Raw genomic sequence first — 15,272 nt, 5'->3', positions numbered from 1 at the left:
TTTAACATCAAGGTGAATTTCAGCATCAAATATCCATGACAAATAATTTTTTGTGATAATGTCAAGTACAACAAACTCAAATTTTAATAAATTTGACATGATAAAAACTAAGATAGAAATTAATTTAGAAATAACAAAGACAACAAAAATTAAATTTCTTCAGTAGATATATTTAATATAGAAGTTAATTTGTTTTGAGAAAATTAAAGTTTCGTGTTGATAACGTGTTATGAAGGTAATTAAATTATAAGAAGAATAAGCAAAAGACAAGAAAAAAAGATAGAAAGAGAAGAGAGAATTATTTTTTATCTCAATGTATTGCTCTTTGCAAATTAGTTAGCTATTTATAGTCAATTTGAAGCATGCAAATGTTGACTAAAGGGGTTAGGGGATAAGATGGAGCCATGGAGGTAGGGAAAAAGGAATTCAAGAAAGGAACATCCATATTATCTTGCAATTTGTTTTAGGTCTGAACACCTTCGATCTTTGTTAGAATCCGTTTGAATTGACCTTAAGTCAAAGAAAATGGGAGATCAACTTTTAACTTTTGATTTCTTTTTGTAAATTTTTTAACTTATTTTAAATATTTTTTTTATTTGTCAAATATACTTAAAAGCTTCTTTGACCAACTTTTAAGTCAATTCAAACATACTAACATCGTTCAGATATGTTATTTAGGACCAGTTTGGATTGGCTTTAAAAAGTAGCTTTTAAGTCAAAAATAAAAAAGTTAAACTTAAATAACTTTTAAGTCAAAAAATAAAAAGCATGGGAGATCTACTTTTAGTTTTTATTTTAAGTTATTTTAACTTACTTTAAATTGTTTTTATATTTGTCAAACATTTTCACAAGTTAAAAACTGACTTAAAAGTAGATTTGACCAACTTTTAAACCGATTCAAATTGGGTTTTAATTTTAATCATGCCCACTTATTTTCTTTCAATCAAACAAAGGAAAATAGAAAAAGAAGATAGAATACAAAGAAAGATAAATGTATTACTACTATTTTAACTAATGCATTACTATTTTAGGAGACATATTTTGAAGCGTAAAATTCGGAAGAAAATATTACCTCTCATTTATTTTGTTAGTTATAGTTGAAATATAATTATACAATACTATTTTTTTTTGGGTTTTCAATTACTAAATTTAAATTTTGTTTTTTTTCCAAAAAAAAAAAACTACATATACTGATTGGGGGATAAATATCCCCAAAAAAAGGTCAAACCTACCGCTTAATTGTCATCGAAGGTTCATTAGGATTTGAAGAAAACCATTTTGGCTACAGAGTACACGCGTCCACCGTCCCCACGACTTTTTTACAGCTGTTTCTCACACGCAGGGATTTTCTATATACAGCAGTTGAAATCCAGCTTATCAAGATTTTTGTTTGAATTCCCAAGAAAGTCCTAGAATCTTGTTCTTTTCACAAAAAAATCGAATCTTTAGCCACACCCATCAAAGAATAACGAAGTATTTTCAGTTTCCATCGCCCAATTTTCAGTTTTCTTTTTTGTGTTTCGATTTTGTTGTAATCTGCTAAATATGGGAGCTGAAGCTGAGGTTATGGTTCAACTTCAACACACCATCCCTGTTTTGGATGTCCCCTGTTGTTCTGATTTGGTAAGTCTTTTTTTTTTTCTTTGTTAGTTGCCCTTCTTTGAAGAAAAGCTTTGGAATTGAGATGTAGTTGATTGTTTGATTGAATTGTTTTCTGAGTTTGTGTTTGTTTTTATGGATCTTCATATTTTACCTTTTTAGTATCTTCAGGTCCCTTTTAGTCTTTGGAAAATTAGGGAATCGATGCATTTGTCCAATTGCGTGATGGATCTTGATTTCATCTCTGAGCTTTAAAGGAGAAAAGGATGATACCCTTTAAAACTTAACTATATTAGCTCAGCTAGTGTGTTGTTATATCGTTTTGCCACAATCTAATCAATCAAACATATGAATATTAGGGTTTCAACAACTTATATAAGCTTATTTGCTGCATCAGAATGGATATTATAATGGACTATGTTCTAAGCATGACCTCCGAGAATGTATTTACTTATGACATTAGCTTGTTTGAAGCTATTGGTGTTATCTACTTTTAAGACTCGTCAATTATGATAAACCATAGGAGTTCATTAAGTATTGGACAAGTATCATTACATGAGCAGAACAAGGGTTAAGGTAAGTCTGAAGATAGAACTAGTCTGAAAAAGGAAATTTTCTGCAAGTGCTTTTTGTTAAGCTTGAGAGTTTTATGGTTCCCTGAGTAGGTGTCATGATTGGCAACTATCTAAGGGAAATGGTTTAAGGGCCCTTGCTTACCTCGTCTTTTCTTTCCATAAACGGGTTCAAGAAAATGAGATAAGCTTGAGGGTTTTATAGTTAAGGGCTATTTCTAAGTATAGTTAATAATGTAAGCGTGATGCTCAGGCAAAAATATTCCATACAAAACTCTGGAGGATCCCATTAACACAAACAGTGTAATGTATCTCTTGGTAGTCAGAGAAGATGCATCCACTTTTATATTTAGAATGAATCTGTAGGTGCATCTGTGTAACCAGCCACATTGAAAGTGTTTGCTGATGGAAAATGGCCATTGACCAATGTAGACCGGAAATGCCGAGGTTAATCGGCCTTTGCAATATACTATTTATAGCATTTGTTAAGGTAGTCTGAATAGTTGAGAACTAGTTGAGTCTCCGAAGAGTCCCAACCAAATAAACTAACTCTTCTTCTTGTCTGATGTGAGTTGTGGTAACCTGGTAGTTTTATTTGGCTGGCATGTGGCTATGTTTGAAGAAAGAGGATGACAAAGAGGGGATTTGAAGGCGGGGCAAGGAGGTGGACAGATTCACTTTCTTTCTTCTTCTTTTTGCTGGGGAGGGGGTGATGTGTTGCAGTACTTCACCTGTTCTCTTTTGAAGAACAAATTCAAATAAGCTTTTAATAGTAAGTCTTTAACCAACTTAACTAAGAGAAAATGAAATTCCAATTATGTTTTCTTAGTAATTATACTACTTTAAAAGAAAAACTATTAATTCAATCAAAGGTACTTTAAGTATATAGATGGATAAAAACCTACCTTAGCAAATGAATTAGCATATCAAGCTAAGCAGGGAAATCCAAATTTGTTCCATGTCCATGAACTGAAAAGTTATCCATGATTAAGTAAACACCACCCGGATAGTAGCAATTAGAGTAGATGGTTTGGAACAAATTAGGGAAATTAATGAAAAATGAGGTTTTTTTCTTAAATTTGTAACCTTTTCAGTTCCTTTTTCATTTTTGGTTATGCTCATGCTAAGATATTTTAAGCTTCTACCTAGATTGACAAACTGACAAACACTTTGAAAAGTTTGAGAATTCAGATGTTTGGGATGAAGTCGTTTGCTTTTGAAAAGCAAATGTATCATTGAAGTGTTACCATTAGAAGTAGTTAACCTGATAAATCATGCTAGATTACTGCTCTGTTACCTCTCACTTGTGAAAAAAGACGTTGACCAGTTGAACATCTTTTTATCTAATTTACCATCTTAAAGACAGGAGACGAATTCATGTGCAAACTCCTTCCTTATTGGGTTTTCAAAATTGAGTATATTCAGCTGATGTGCCTTTTGCTCAATGTTAACTCTCCCCTGCCAAAATTATAAATTTAATTGGTGGCAGTTTTTCTTTTTCTTGGTGGTGTCTAAAGTTAGTCTGACGGATCTCTCTTTCAGAATGTCAAATCCCCAGAGACAACAATATTGCAATTCATTCCTAGCATTCGCTCAGGTAGCTTTGCTGATACTGGCCCACGTAGGTTCATGGAAGACGAACATATAAGGATAGACGATCTATCTGCACATCTTGGCTCACTCATGAAGTTTCCGAAGCCCAGTGCTTTCTATGGGGTAACTGTTGGTTATTTGCATGTGTCTTATTTGTCCCTGTGCATTTTCAAAGGCAAAGCTTGTCTAACATTTAGTTTTATAGGTATTTGATGGTCATGGAGGACCGGAAGCTGCAGCTTATGTGAGAAAAAATGTACTCAGATTATTATTTTCAGACACCAATTTTCCAGAGACTTCAGAAGTTGATGATGCATTTCTAGAAGGGGTGGAGAGCTCTCTCAGGAAAGGGTTTCTTCTGGCTGACCTTGCTTTAGCTGATGACTGCAGTGTTAGCAGTTCTTCTGGAACCACTGCACTGACTGCTCTTGTGTTGGGAAGGTAAGATCGTGATTCGTTGTGATGCACCAATTAACGACTTATCCGTCCTGTAGAAAAATGGTCATGATGTACTCACACGCATAGTTATGTTACTTTTTGTCTCTTCTTCCGAGCCTTTTATGTCCTTGACTATATCTTTCGACACTCCTTTCACAGCTAATGGTATTGAATTGTCCAACCAACCAAGTACATGTCATAAGTTACTTATGCCTTCCCTAAGGATGCTGCTTGATATATGAGAAGAGAGAAAATGGTCCGTGTATATGAATTTGCTAAAGTTTGTTTAACCAAGTTTTGTACCGTAAATATTGATTTTACAACAAAGTTGCTAGGGGAGTGAGCATTAGAGTTGACTTGGTTGCTCAATGTAACATTTGCATAGCTTTGTGCATATATTTGTATTCTTGTTATCTAAATGATACTGTTGTGTTTTAGGTTATTAATGGTGGCAAATGCAGGAGACTGCCGAGCAGTCCTTTGCCGTAACGGAGAGGCAATTGACATGTCTCAAGACCATAGACCAAATTATACATCAGAGAGGAGTCGTGTTGAAGAGTTGGGTGGATTTATTGATGATGGCTACCTGAATGGTATACTATCAGTGACCAGGGCCTTGGGAGACTGGGATATGAAGCTGCCTCGTGGCTCTGCCTCTCCTCTGATTGCAGAGCCAGAATTTCGACAGATAGTTCTGACGGAGGATGATGAATTCCTTATTATTGCTTGTGATGGAATCTGGGATGTCATGTCTAGTCAACAAGCAGTTAGTCTAGTGCGTCGAGGACTAAGACGGCATGATGATCCTGAACAGTGTGCTAAGGACCTTGTCATGGAGGCCTTGCGGCTCAATACATTTGACAATCTCACAGTAATTATTGTATGCTTTACTTCCCCTGATCATCAAGAGCTATCACCAATGCGTCAAAGGAGATTAAGGAGCTGCAGCTTCTCTGCAGAAGCCTTGTATAGCTTGCAGAGCTGGTTAGATAACAATGGGAGCCATTGATGGCGGTGCAAGCTGTTTGCAGCTGCCACGTTAGGGCAGAATAAAGAGCAGCTATAGTTTTGGTAGTGATATCTTCTTTTCTTTCTGTTGTATTCGGGTGGATGTATGTACATACAATTCGTTGGTGAGTGGAGAGCTACACTGACTTTTAGTTTATTATGGCTCTTAGCGTATGGCCGTGTTTATGTAACTCATTCTATTAGTTGTACAGAGTGAACACTTGGTACTTTTTTCTCCTTATAATAACTAGATTGCAACAGGCCTATTCCTTTATGGTGCTAGTGAAGTGATTTTAACTAAGATAATGCGGGAATTGCCGTCCTTTGCAATTCTCGTTGAACAACAATCAAAGAAAATATTGGCATCTCTTTATCCATGTTAGGAAGGGTTCAGTCTGCTGTAATATGATATGAATAGGGAGCTGTCAAGACTAAAGTCTGCAATTTTGCTCAAGCAATAAACAATGAACAACCATGCATCTAGTTGATCTGTAAGACCATGATATGAAGTAAAAACTGCTTGTTCCTAGCTGACTAGCCATAGATTGCAGCTAAGATGATTACTGCCCGCCATAGGACCAATGGAGGTTATAGCACCTTGGCTCTTGGAATTCTCTCCCAGCATATAACCAGCATGTTTCTGGGCATATTTCCCAGTTTCAAATAGCCTAACTACTGCTTTGGCTCCTCAAATACAGTTACTTTCTAAATGGTTTTATATTCAGTACAATATCTAAGAATTGAGTTCATCTTTTGCACCTTTAAAAGTCCGTCCACCATAATTGTACAATTTGCTTCTAACCCCGATGTAAAAAGCAAGTGACGGAGCCATTATTGGCATGAATTTAGTTTATACATCATTTAGGTGTGTCAGCTGAGTAGCTCTTAGCAAATGTTGCAAAGCGTTCCAACCCTTGTGACAGCAGGTTTTCAAGAAATGGTTTCAATGCCTGGACAATAGATGAAAAGGGAAATGTATTATAAAGTGAAGCTTGAAAATCATACTTCTGCAATCTCATTATTTGAGATGATTTTATCCAAAAGCAAAGTTGAAATGATTGTATACTTCTAAAACTAAAGTGAATTACAACTTCTGATATAGGAGTTACGAGTGCTTACTGATGCCACTGGAACCAACAGTTGAGGCACTTCATATGAAACTGTTAGCTGAAAAACAAGAAGCACTAGTCAATATTGAGCAGTCAAAGAACAAAAGGATAGAGCAAATTCTGTCAACACCAAAACATTGTTTACCCCTTTCTACATTTGGATCTTCCAAGATTATCCCATAAGTATTTGTTGTAGAAATTAATATTTAATAAAAGATAAGTTCAAGTCTAAAAGGAAGAGGACCAAGTCGTTATGTTTCAGGTAAAATTCTCACTTCTATGATGCAGGATGATGGGCCTTTGGGGAAAAATCGCACAGCTCCCCTGCAATTTGAATAAGGAATTCATCATAAAACGGATGACTAGTTTCAATATGCTGAGAATAATGATTTTTCACTCATAGAATTGATCAGAAAACATTATATTTCAAGCTATTTTGTAGTTGCCAACTGCCTCACTGAGATATTGACCAGAAATATTATACCACCAGAGCCAAAGCAACATGGTTTTATTATCTATGGCCTATTGGTCTGATGGAAGAAAAAACTCTTCATGACTTTCAGTATAATGATACAGTTCACAGTCATATGGTCTGTTGAGAATCAACCAAAAAGAAACTAGGATACACACTACCTGTTAGAAAGTCCCTCCAGAGATCTCCAGTGGATCTTCTGGTTTGGAGTAGGCTGTAAAACAAAACAAAAAACTGAGTAGCTGAGGTGTAGGATCAAAGAAACATAATCAGGGAAGTGCTTACTGAAGGGGGATTTTACCTGCATATTTCGAGCAAGCCATGAATATTCAATATCCTGCCCGAAAGCTTTATACTTCAGCGACCATCTTGATAAGTCAGGCTTATCCTCCAAAATCTGGCAAGAGAGTCTAACATCAAGTTCCCTTCGAATGAGATTCAGAAGGTGAGATGAGCTGTATAATGGATGTCTGAATAATCAAGAACTAGAATGTAGACCCCTAAAAGTCAATACATCTGCATTCGACTTCAATTGTTTTTGGTGAGTGGTTTCTTCATATCCAAAGTGCAAATCAAAAATTCACCAATGATACTCATTAAGTGAAGTACACAATGAGACAGACGAAGAGATAGTCGAGATGACATCGAGAAGTAATTCAGGATGCAGGACACCAGCAGACTACCCAGCAATATGGAAAAAATACTCACTAACATCCTGGGAAGAAATTGTAAGAGAGAAGGTAATATTTACTCCATTCAATTTATATGACACTCTTCCCATTTTAGAACTCCTCAAAATGTGTAACATCATTCCCCTTATAATATTCGAGAGTGTTAATTCATTTGAACTCAATTTTAGAGTCTAGCAGACTAATTTCTAACTGTATACATCAACACTTCCAATCATTATTCTAATATTTTCTTTCCCGACTACTAGTTTACTTGTGGTACTATAATTTTGCATCCAGTCAAACAAGGTCATATAAAATGAGCAACGGAGTAATACTGAAATGCATCGTTCCAAGAAAACAGCTAAGAACACCATACTTAAACCAACAGTCGTGCAGTCTTAACAGTTTAATTGCAAAGAGAAGGTAATATAATTGAACATTTGAATGACTCTTCGGCTAAGCTCAAATGACCACGGAGATAACATGGCACTGCATACCTTTACAGTTGAAATAAAAGGCATCCATTCAGGAATGGCCTCACGATCAGCATAGCACTTATAAGCCACTGAAACGGGCACATCTACTTCCATTTTGACCCTGAATTCATCAAAAATAAAAAATTCTCACAATTAGATTGCAAATACCACTCAACAACCACATAATTGGCAAGTAAATCATAAAGTCGAACCAAAATCTCAGCTCTAAACAAGTAACTGGATACAAAAGAAGATGTAAACGTACGTGCAATCTTGCCATTCCATGACAGGAGAGAGCGGTCTGATCCTGAAGGAAGAAGGGTAAGAGATCCTCCGAGAGGATCTAGAAATGCTGAAGTTGAATCGGTATGAGCTGATGAAGGAGGAGGAGGATGCACTAATTGACTTTCTTCTGCCATTAAGCGAAACAATGAGCTTATTGTGATTGAGATTGAATAAGTGACCGGCGGAAGAGGAGGAGGCGGAAGCAGAAGTTGCAGCGGCGGGCATGGTAGTTGAAGCAGGTACGGCGGCGGTTGCAGACATTTGGCGGAGAGTGGAAGACGAAAAGATAGGAATTGCCATATGGCAACCACGCCACTCGATTTGTGATTTGGACCACCACGGATTCAATCTTTTTTTATTTAATTAATTATTTTTAATCAATCAGATATTCGCTTCTTTATTTCAAGAAAAATGTGACGCTTCTTTTTCTTGTTGGAAGTATTATGCAGAGTTGATTGCTCAAAATTATGGTTCATCTTTGCTACACAATTTTCTATAGATTAAGTTACTTTGAACAATCAATTCTACTTTTTTAGTTGGGTCCCATACCTTTGCACCACATATTTTCAATCGGAGATTAAAGAAGCAGATGATTAGATAAGATATAATTTATTTATAATTTATTCGAGATGTGATATTAAGTGAAAAGATATAGAAATCGATAATTACGACGGAAAGTTAGTAGGTCAAATGTTGTTTAGTTTTATTTTTAGTATTGTTATTATTCTCTGTCTTATTCTTTAATTTATTATTACTTGATGTTTTACGTGCATCAATTATGAAGAAAAAAAATTGGCATTGTCACAAGTTTTCTTCTTCATTGTTGTATGCAACATGGCTTTTTTACTATTGTGTTTGCTCTGCATACTTGTTTTTTTTATGCTTACTTAAGTTGAAAGTCCATCAATTAGTGGAGCTTCAAACGGTGTATATATATATATATAGATAGATAGATAATATTTCCTTCGTCTTATATTAGATGGACATTTTATTAAAAATATTTGTTTCATATTATTTGATTACTTATTAAATTAAAATAGAATTAATTAAATTTTTCTTATTTTACCCCTACAATTAATATGGTCTTTTGAATGTAAACAATTCTCAATACTAGCTATTTATATACTCTATGTATATTGCATTGATATAAACAAAGGGCAAAATGGTAAAATCTTCCAATGTATTAATGATTTTTTAATCACCGTGTAAAGTTGAAAGTGTCCATCTAATATAGAACGGAGGTAGTACTAATTTCGTTCTTACTCTTTTTTTTTCTATTATAAGGGCATCTCCAACCCATAACACCAAATTTTACATTAAAATGGTGTGAACACTATTTTAGTGTAAATCAACTTCAGTTTACTATACTAAATTTTACATAAATAAGAATATTTTCTTTATAATCTTCTTTCTTTTTAATATTATATTATTAATTTTTATTTCATTTAGACTTTCTTATTTCATAAAATAAATTCTTTCTAAAACATTCACCATATATATAATTCATATTCTTTTCTTTTATAGTCGTTTGATATAATTTATAATAGAATTAACATAAATTTTCTTTTTAAAAAAGTCATATATATGAAAATTAATTTATAAAAAGCTAACTTTTAGATCTAAAATTAATATTATAAAAATAATTAAGTATACAAGAGATTTAATTAAAAACATACTGTTTATATAATATTAAAATTAAAAATTTTGTATAATAAAATAATATTAAAATATTCAAAAAGTGATTTGGTATGATGACACTACAATAGTTTAAAAAATTGATATTGGGTTGGATATGGTTTATGCAGTTAAATTAGATATTGTCATTCTAAAATAATTCAGTATCTAACTATACTGGATTAATGTGCATCTTAGCATGTTTGGTCAAATTTTTGGGAGATCAAAAATATATTATTTTTTTCTAAAAATACTTATTTTTAAAAAGAGGGATGTTTTCTGTGAGAAGGTATTTAAAGTAAGTTGACATGTGGTTAATAACTTTTCAACTTTCATAACAAGTATTATAAGGTAACTTGATATATAGAGTGATAACATATTATAATTGACGTAGCTTTTCATATCAAACTAATTACTAACTTGAAATATAAATTGATAAAACTGCTAAGTCTAGTTAACTTTCTTACGCTGTCAATATATACATTAAAAAAATAAATTAAATTTGAGAGTATCGCCCAAGCAATCAAATTTTCAGAACGTCCCGAAATTGCCCCTCTGAAAAAGCTATAAGTAGCCAGACTTGATAGCTGTTGATACTCACTCGATCAGTCACACTTCTTCTCCACTACTCCCTCTGTACATTTTTCCTTGCAGAGCAAGCTAAAATGGTTCTGCAAATCTCTCTGCTCGACCTGAAGAAGGAAAACAAGAGAAAAGCAAAGGAATTCAAGTACAATGACACTAAGTGGATCTACGATCCATACAATGTCTACGTCGATGAACACCGTATCCTCACTATTGTCACCGGCAACTACAAGACCATCACCAAATGGTTCGAGGGGGTCCGGATCAAGACGGTTCCCAATAACAAACATGGCTTTATTTTCGTCACAATCTGCGTCGAGCGTGATCCGGGTAGGAGCATGTACTACTGGGAGACGCCGAATCGCGAGGAAACCCCCTACCACCTCCTCCAGGTTTGCACCGGCTCTCACTGCTTACTCTACCACCTCCCTAGCCCTAACACCTATGACGAACCTGTTCCCAAGGCTATGAAAGCCTTCTTTGCTGATCCTAGGGTTGTGGTTATTGGAATGAAAATGCGTGCTATTATGAAGAGGTTTGATGCTGACTTTGATATCAAGTTTGCTAACCCTGTGGACATCAACATTTTAGCAGAGATAGGTATGCAGAGGCATGATTTGGATCTACGCCATTATGACCTTAATCGTCTATCCATGACCGTCCTGGGTAAATACTGGGACGTGATCAGGCCTGAAAAGCCGATAGTGTGGTTCCCCGAGAGGCATTGGTGGAGAGAGGAGCTCAATCACGAGAAGGTAAAATATGCTACTGTGGATCCCTATCTGTGTTTTATGGTTAGTTCTAAAATTCTGGATGGGATGGATGATACGTGGTATCCTGAACCCTTTGAGCATTTCCTGGCGAAGAATAAGAAGAAGAAAATGAAGAGCAAGAATAAGCGGAAGAAGAAATTCTGATTGCATTGCAGAGAAGAATATGGCCGTATATCCAGAAGGTTCTAATTACTCAGAACTTGAAACCTACTTAATTCTCCTAGTTACTACTTGTTGCATTAATTCCCTATGTCTGTCTAGTTTCTGTTGTCCATCATACAGATTTTAAAATCTGATAACTCAATCGTCTCTAGTGCTAAGGCATTCTCATTAATGTAGACGTAGTTTTACTTTACTGTTACTATTACTGCCATTCAACTTGTTTTCTGTTTTCTGTTAATGATGAAGACTTAAGTGAAAATACAAAGCTAGCTATTGATTAAGATGCTGGGTTTTTTAGTAGTATTTGGTTTTTTTATCATTGTTATGCTCCTTTGATCGCTATACATCATATGGTGCTCAGAATTTGGATGCAATAAAAGTTAAATTTGAGTCGCTGCACCATGGAAATGGGAAGAAGAGGGGTTGACGTACGCCATTAATATTAGCGTGGGAGAGTAGGAATTTGTCTCTATTAGAGAGTATGTTTAACGTGAACGTAGTAGCGCGTGGGCGGGAGCAATTCTTTTTTTATATAGTGGTGCGTACATATACGGTTAAGTCTGTTACGATTCTTGGCTGCAGGCTATGAGTAATATGACACGTGTCAGTCGCTATAGTTTTACCCTTATTCGCTATTATAGCTTTTGGCCAAAAATGATCAGTGTACCAATTCCCGTAATTACATTAGCTGGTAAATAGGGATAGCGTCTTCAATTTTTTGTCTTCGGGGTAGCAAATAATAATCCATTTTCTAGGTCACTGTTTAAATCAATTGGTTAAATTTGTAAGCTAAAAGATTTTTTTTTTTTATCTAACTACTTTTCACAGTGAAATTTAACGCATTAGATTAACAAAGACAGATGTTAAAATGTCCTCAAGAAAGATCATAAGATGCACACCGGAACTGTTTTCTTATATAGCCGCACTCTCTGCCTGACAACCACAATAATAGCAGGATTGGCCCTTAAATATGACATCGTATTTCTACCTTGGCTTTACAACAAAAAAAGGTTATCGGAAGACCAATTCTTTCTCTTCGAGTTTAGCGTTGCAGAGGAAAATTTTCTACTACAGAATATTGGAGACTTGCCATGAAATGAGTTTTGATATGTGATCCACGTTGTTTTCTATTTTAATTCTCTCTGTTCCTTTCCCTCTTATAAGTTATATATAGAGATTTGCATTACATTGCTCATCCCTAATTCGTCTTGGTAATTTAATGTTTAATTCATAATCAATAGAGGGATAAATAAACTATGTAACTGCTCTTCCTGGAGTCAACATACTTCATAAGAGAAGCCACAGAACCATAATCCACCTATATCCTCTTCGCTCCACTTCAATTCTACTGAATCCCAAGATTCTAATTGTGTGGAAGAAATTGCCGTTGTAAAGCACGCCGTGAACATTCTTGAAAGAAACATATTTACAACTCTGTTCGGCGTTCGTTAAGGAAATTTCACGAGTTCATAGTTAGATGCCAGAGGACCTTTTCTCCATCTATTTTTTATGGGTGATCAGAATAACTTTTGGAGAGGTCTCGCCAAAAGCTCATATTTGACGTAAAATTCAATTGGCCCTAAATTACTTGAATGGTTTGCTTAGCCCAAAATGAATTGAGAGAAGTCTTAGAAGCCAGTTTGTCGCCCATTCATTAAGGCATGCACTTCGAGTTGTTTAGCCTGCATATTTCATCTTTAAAACAACACAACCATCCTGATAACTGATAAGATTCTGCCATACACATGCAATGCAGAAACCGATATATAAACCATAGCTTTAGAGTCTAGCAATCTATAATTGTGTGAATTTGGAAAAAGAATCTACCCTGTTGTATTCCTCTCAATTTTTGTTATACTTCATCACAAGCTTAGTTTGGCACCAGTCATTTAATTCGCACATTGACACCAGTTTTAACACGTTGATGACTCAACCAACACAACCATCTCAGAAATCATTGCTCACTTGAGTAATAACACAATAAAAAATCCACATCTCATTGACCAACAGGCCTAATATCCTCCTCATAAGATCTAATCAGTTCCTAGTAGATTACACAGTAATTATGTGGAAACATATGAAAATGCGGCTTCATAGTGAATCAAGAACCTCCTGAAACCTATACTCATTTTATATAAAATAAAGAGGATCTTAATATCTTTCACTTTGAACAGAACAAAAATTCGAATTGATAAACTTCTAGATTCCAGAGGCCTCCAATTCAAAAAGTTTATCCAGTGCAAGACATAAATAGAATCAGTTGTGTGACCTACTGTAGAGTGACAAGTCCATTGTGTGACACAGAAATTACCCATTCAACTTCTTTCCTTTTTTGTTGGTTACCCATTTCACTTGGTCACCAACATGCACTCCCCTCTAATTAAACTAGACCCCTATTGAACAGTTGATAATGGCAGTAAATGATCAACTCACAACCTTTATGATTTCTATTCTCTCACAACTATTATTGGTTGTGTGAGACCCTAAATAAAGTTTTTCCTCTAATTCATATGGCACACCCCTGCTGCTTTTGGACAAGTTCCAATCTAGTTGAATTTGTTGGTTGCTAGGCGACTCACAGATTTGCAATTATGGTAAACTGTTGATTGCTAGGTGATCCTCAGATATTGCAATGGTTGTGAACAATTGACACAGAAAGCTAGCCCTCAACTGATAAGCATGCCTGACGCATCTGGTGAGGTGACACGACTTAAAATTGCAGGGCACTAAGTATCATCTTTTGACAAACAAATTCAATTATTCATTCTAGAATTCATGCATGACAAAATGTTACAAAACCTAAGATGCATTTTTCTTCATGTTAAATGAAAACTCAAACCAAACTTACATAAACTGAGCATAAAATTGTGTCAGCAATTCTATGAAAGAGTGTCCAGAAGTGTGCTCAAGACGTGATGCACCCAGCAAGAGTGTCTTAAAGTTTTGGAATGTGCTCTAGACCTCAAAATAAACAAAATCCACATCAAATGAGACTAACTTCATTGAAATTAAAGAGAACAAACAGTTTGTTACAATATAGCACTGGCAGAAAAGAAGAAAAGCGGTTTGTGACCATATAGCAGTGGCTACAATTGTCTTTACCCCAAAAAGTCTCATGGTCTATAAATCTTTCTATTTATAATTGCATTCATTTTCAACCCAATATAAATATGAAGAAGAGACTGCAAACATTGTAACCAGGAATATTAATACTCCTTATCAAACATACATTTGTTGCTACACAAAAATAACAAGAGAAATGATAGAAAAACAATGAGAACATTAAACAAAATACTATTGAATATTTCAACCATTCCGATGTTTTGCAACAAGAAGCTCAGAAGTTGCAATTTTGATGAATAATTGACAAAAAACTCTAAACCTAAGTCAACAAGTAAGCATGATGCAGACGGTGAGGTGAAACAACTTAATCATACAGGCACTTGTTGTATTTGAATGGCAAAATGCGGATATGCAATCTACATTCAAGAATTACTAAATGCAGCACAACCTAACAGGCATTCCCTTCCACGTTCCCACAATTTATGTTTCCAAAATTAATGAAATGCTCGGTATAGTGATCAAGTTAGAGACCTAATGAGCGCATCGAGGAAGTGCCAAAAGGTTCAGCACAAATGTGATCTAGTCTGACAACTTAATTAGAAGTAAAGACAGTATAATAAATAACAATGAAGAAACATAGAGCACGGACTGAAATTCATTTTTGACAGACCGGTAGGACCTAACATTATTGCTTAACAGCTCATTATGTTGCAGCCCAAATGCTAATATGTTCACCACATACATAACGTAGAGAATTAGGAATATAAACTCAGATTGATAATCGAAAACAGA

The 15,272-nt window shown here is 35.0% G+C and overlaps 2 protein-coding genes across 2 annotated transcripts; one reads left to right on the top strand and one right to left on the bottom strand.

The window, feature by feature from the left end:
• The first annotated feature begins 1,243 nt into the window (after positions 1-1,243).
• On the top strand, positions 1,244-5,470 carry LOC129887084 (probable protein phosphatase 2C 47). The gene is made up of 4 exons (XM_055962039.1): positions 1,244-1,623; positions 3,714-3,887; positions 3,970-4,205; positions 4,641-5,470. The coding sequence occupies exons 1-4, from the start codon at positions 1,546-1,548 to the stop codon at positions 5,209-5,211; spliced, it is 1,059 nt and encodes a 352-aa protein (XP_055818014.1). The 5' UTR covers positions 1,244-1,545; the 3' UTR covers positions 5,212-5,470.
• A 165-nt stretch (positions 5,471-5,635) lies between these two features.
• On the bottom strand, positions 5,636-8,679 carry LOC129887085 (uncharacterized). Its single transcript, XM_055962040.1, has 7 exons — positions 8,204-8,679; positions 7,960-8,059; positions 7,093-7,188; positions 6,953-7,005; positions 6,595-6,643; positions 6,330-6,377; positions 5,636-6,160 (listed from the first exon to the last, which is right to left on the bottom strand). Exons 1-7 carry the CDS (start codon positions 8,521-8,523, stop codon positions 6,068-6,070), a joined length of 759 nt encoding a protein of 252 aa, XP_055818015.1. The 5' UTR covers positions 8,524-8,679; the 3' UTR covers positions 5,636-6,067.
• Positions 8,680-15,272: the final 6,593 nt, after the last annotated feature.

The sequence above is a fragment of the Solanum dulcamara genome, chromosome 4 (genome assembly GCF_947179165.1).
Source record: "Solanum dulcamara chromosome 4, daSolDulc1.2, whole genome shotgun sequence".
NCBI lineage: Eukaryota > Viridiplantae > Streptophyta > Magnoliopsida > Solanales > Solanaceae > Solanum > Solanum dulcamara.
The sequence above is the reverse complement of the archived record's forward strand: the minus strand, read 5'-3'. Positions and strand labels throughout refer to the sequence as shown.